At 35.9% G+C, this 3,217-nt stretch overlaps 1 protein-coding gene across 4 annotated transcripts; it reads right to left on the bottom strand.

Annotated features, from left to right (window-relative positions):
• Positions 1-6: 6 nt before the first annotated feature.
• LOC124895720 (tRNA (cytosine(38)-C(5))-methyltransferase 2-like) lies at positions 7-3,201 on the bottom strand. Of its 4 annotated transcripts, none has more exons than XM_047406148.1 (5): positions 2,895-3,201; positions 2,577-2,670; positions 2,332-2,442; positions 2,082-2,204; positions 7-821 (listed from the first exon to the last, which is right to left on the bottom strand). In XM_047406148.1, the coding sequence occupies exons 2-5, from the start codon at positions 2,649-2,651 to the stop codon at positions 720-722; spliced, it is 411 nt and encodes a 136-aa protein (XP_047262104.1). In that variant the 5' UTR covers positions 2,652-2,670; positions 2,895-3,201; the 3' UTR covers positions 7-719. The 4 variants fall into 4 exon arrangements, 2 of the variants coding, with proteins under 2 accessions (XP_047262104.1, XP_047262103.1); XM_047406147.1 differs by having other exon boundaries at positions 2,969-3,200; XR_007051862.1 differs by having other exon boundaries at positions 15-821; positions 2,332-2,450; positions 2,895-3,164.
• Between the last annotated feature and the right edge of the window lie 16 nt (positions 3,202-3,217).

Genomic DNA, 3,217 nt, shown 5'->3' with positions numbered 1-3,217 from the left:
AGAGTCCGAGCAACTTAGATCGAGATACATCTGTACTTCATGCTAATTACAGATTCAGTTTTGCTTTCAAAAATTCTGGCATTCCTTCCCTTCCAAATGGTCCACGAAATAGCAGAGGGGATTGAGTTCGGTATTTTCAGTTTTTCCTTTCCCATCCCATTGAAATGCCAGGCTCAGTAGCTCCATTGAGGTCCTTTGCATTACACAGTTTACTCACATGATGTTGAGAATGACAAAACTGTTGATTATTTAATTTCCAACTCAAGCAGCTCTTCTACAATCTATAAGCCTGTCCATAATGTCCCCCACCTTTCCAACACTCCCTTCATCCTAATTTATGTGGCGGTATCGCATTGATTGGGCATGGAGGTTAAGAAAGAAAAAAAGACCGTTGAAACTTGTGGTCTAGGAAAAGACATAGACATTTGTGTGGCTATAAATTGTCTCATCAAGGGTAAAATGGAAGTCTAAGTCAAATGATTTCTAAATAAGGAAGCATGATATCCTTTTCGGGACAGACTAAAAAGGAAAGTATGCCCCATAAACCGGGTCAGAGAAAATGCTAGATCACTGCTTGTTGCCAATGGGTTTAAGTTGACATAACAGGTAATAATAATAAACTAAACATAAGGATAACTCAGACAATTACATTCTCTTATAACAAAGAAATTCTTGAGGGTTGCACGGTTCAAAACTCGACGGATAATGGACCCGACTCTCTACTTTTCTCTGCTTAAAGACTTTCGTCTGCCACAATGTTCGAACCTTTGACATGCACCTAATACATTACGCGTTTTTCCTCTTACCACTGCATCAAAGCCCTGAGGTAAACTTGAAACAATTACTTCAGAACAGATTAAGTACTACAAAAAGGTATACCAAGCAACCTCTCGCCTAAAATCAAAACAGTACTAAATTTTTACCTTTAAAATATTAGTCAATTACGTGATCCAAATTCTTTACAAATGAAGCATCCAACTATAATCTCTTTTTGTGTTTACAATACACATCCTGTTTGTTACTTGGTTAACGCATTTTTTAAAAAAGAAAAAAAATAATCTAAAATGTAAGATTACTACTCCCTCCTTTGTCCCATTTTGTGTGCATCCTTTGACTTGGCATGGTGTTTTTAAGAAAAAAGGACTTTTGAAACTTGTGGTCTAAAATGATCCTTCTATAGTTGTGTGGTTGAAAATCATTTCACTAAAGGTAAAAAGGGAATTTTAAAGTTAAATTTTTACTAATTATAGTAAGGTGATGTTCTTTTACGGACAGACCAAAAAGACAAGCGTGCCAAATAAAATGTAAAGGAGGGAGTAGTAATGATTGTTTAAGCATATTAAAAGAGGTAGCTGAAGCTGCAGTTAGAAAACTAATGTGGTCATTCGAAGGTTTAAGAGGAACCATGTTAGTTACTAGATGTTAAGCATTTGACTAAGGTTTTTATAGCTTTGCTCGTCTATGCCAGATATGAACATTAACTTTGACTTTTAGTAATCAAATAAAACAATATACTGTATCTGCAAGACATGTTTGCTTAAGCACAACGCAATTTAGGCCGTGAAAGATGCGACTTACAAGTTTCAATATGTTAAATTTACTTGTTAAGAGGAATCAACAACAATCAGTAGGTAAAACTACCAATCCTTTCGCATTTGCAGGGAAAAATAGGAGAACTTTAGCTTCATAAGCCAAAGAGGATAAATGCCCAAGTTCTCCCAATTTCTTTAATTGTTTTCTTTGTGTCCTCAGTGATCTGTTTCCCATAAAAGACTTTGTCTTGAATGAGGAAATCTCAGTCAGTTCGCATAATGCATCTCAATCATTTCTTATCAATCGTATAAGCGTAATCCATCAAACAGAAACTAGTTGGGATAGGTATATGAAGTCCTTTGTTACTATTCACTCTACTCGGCTCATTCATATACACAAAACATTAACAACATTATGGATAGATAACTCTTTAAAAAAAATATAAGAAGTCCAGAACATGTGCAATGAATGAAAACATACATGTGATGAAGATGGACATTAGTCCTTTTTAGTGATACAAACCCAAAGAGGAAGACAACGAGACTTACCAAGCAATAATAACGAGGCCGAGAATATGGCAGTCCAAATTGCAGCGGACTCAAAATAAATTCTTGTGTAACAAAATTATTCTTTTCCAATATTTCAACCAATATCGCATGGGTATCAGAAGTCTGCAATAAAGGAAAAAGGCATTATATATTCCAAGAGGACCATCTGCCCCAATATATTATATGATAGGTGGATAAATTAGTAAAAACATAGGTGGTAGAATGAAGCATGGATTGGAAAGATACAAACCTCAAATCCTACAACATTTTCCACAAAAAGATATGATGGAGGCTGCAATAACTGTGGTACAAGTTCCAGAATTTTAAGAAATGATGATGCGCGTGCATCACTAGAACCTTTCTGGAGTCCTGACACAAAAAGGTTTCAGTTAATATGGCCATAAGAAGAAGAAAAAAAGAAAAGCAAAATGTGGGTACACAGTTGCTGGCGGGGCACGACGGTCATTAAAAAAAGGGGGGAATGCAATTCATCACCTTGTCGAGTGTACGGCTGACAAGGAGGAGAAAGTAACCAAGCATCAGAGCTGTAGCCGTCAAGATCAGCGGCATTCAGAGTCTGGATGTTACCCTATTGTCGCCCAAATTATAAGCTTCATTAATACTAGTTAAGTATCATAAAAACATCTGAAACTACCAATGGATAAACAAATTCTCAGTGAAATTCTTTTTTGACAAGTACAAATTATCAATGACATTTGTATAAAGTTCAATAGACTTTGCTTCCTCCATTTTCAAAATGAGTTTCCACAATATTTTTCTCATGTGAGAGTAAAAAAGTAACAAGTTTCATACATAGTAAAGAACACATTCTCTCTATTCTGGACTTTCGCTTTCGTGTCGATCGACAAAACACAACAGCAACATACCCTGTATAGTCCCACAGTGTAGGGTGCGGGGAGGGTAGAGTGTACACAGAACCCAAAGGCTGTTTCCGCTAGACCCTCAGTTCAACGGCAAAAGCAATCCAAAGCAGTCTATAAAAAGAAGTAATAGGAGTAGAGGAAATTACAGACAGTAACAAAAATAATTGATAGTACCAGGCCAATAACTACAACAAAATAATATGATAGTCAAAGTACAAAACACAAATAATAACAAAAAAGTTAATCCAAAGC

Source organism: Capsicum annuum, unplaced genomic scaffold, assembly GCF_002878395.1.
Source record: "Capsicum annuum cultivar UCD-10X-F1 unplaced genomic scaffold, UCD10Xv1.1 ctg9610, whole genome shotgun sequence".
Lineage (NCBI taxonomy): Eukaryota > Viridiplantae > Streptophyta > Magnoliopsida > Solanales > Solanaceae > Capsicum > Capsicum annuum.
Note: the sequence above shows the minus strand (reverse complement) of the source record. Positions and strands in the feature narration are given on the sequence as shown.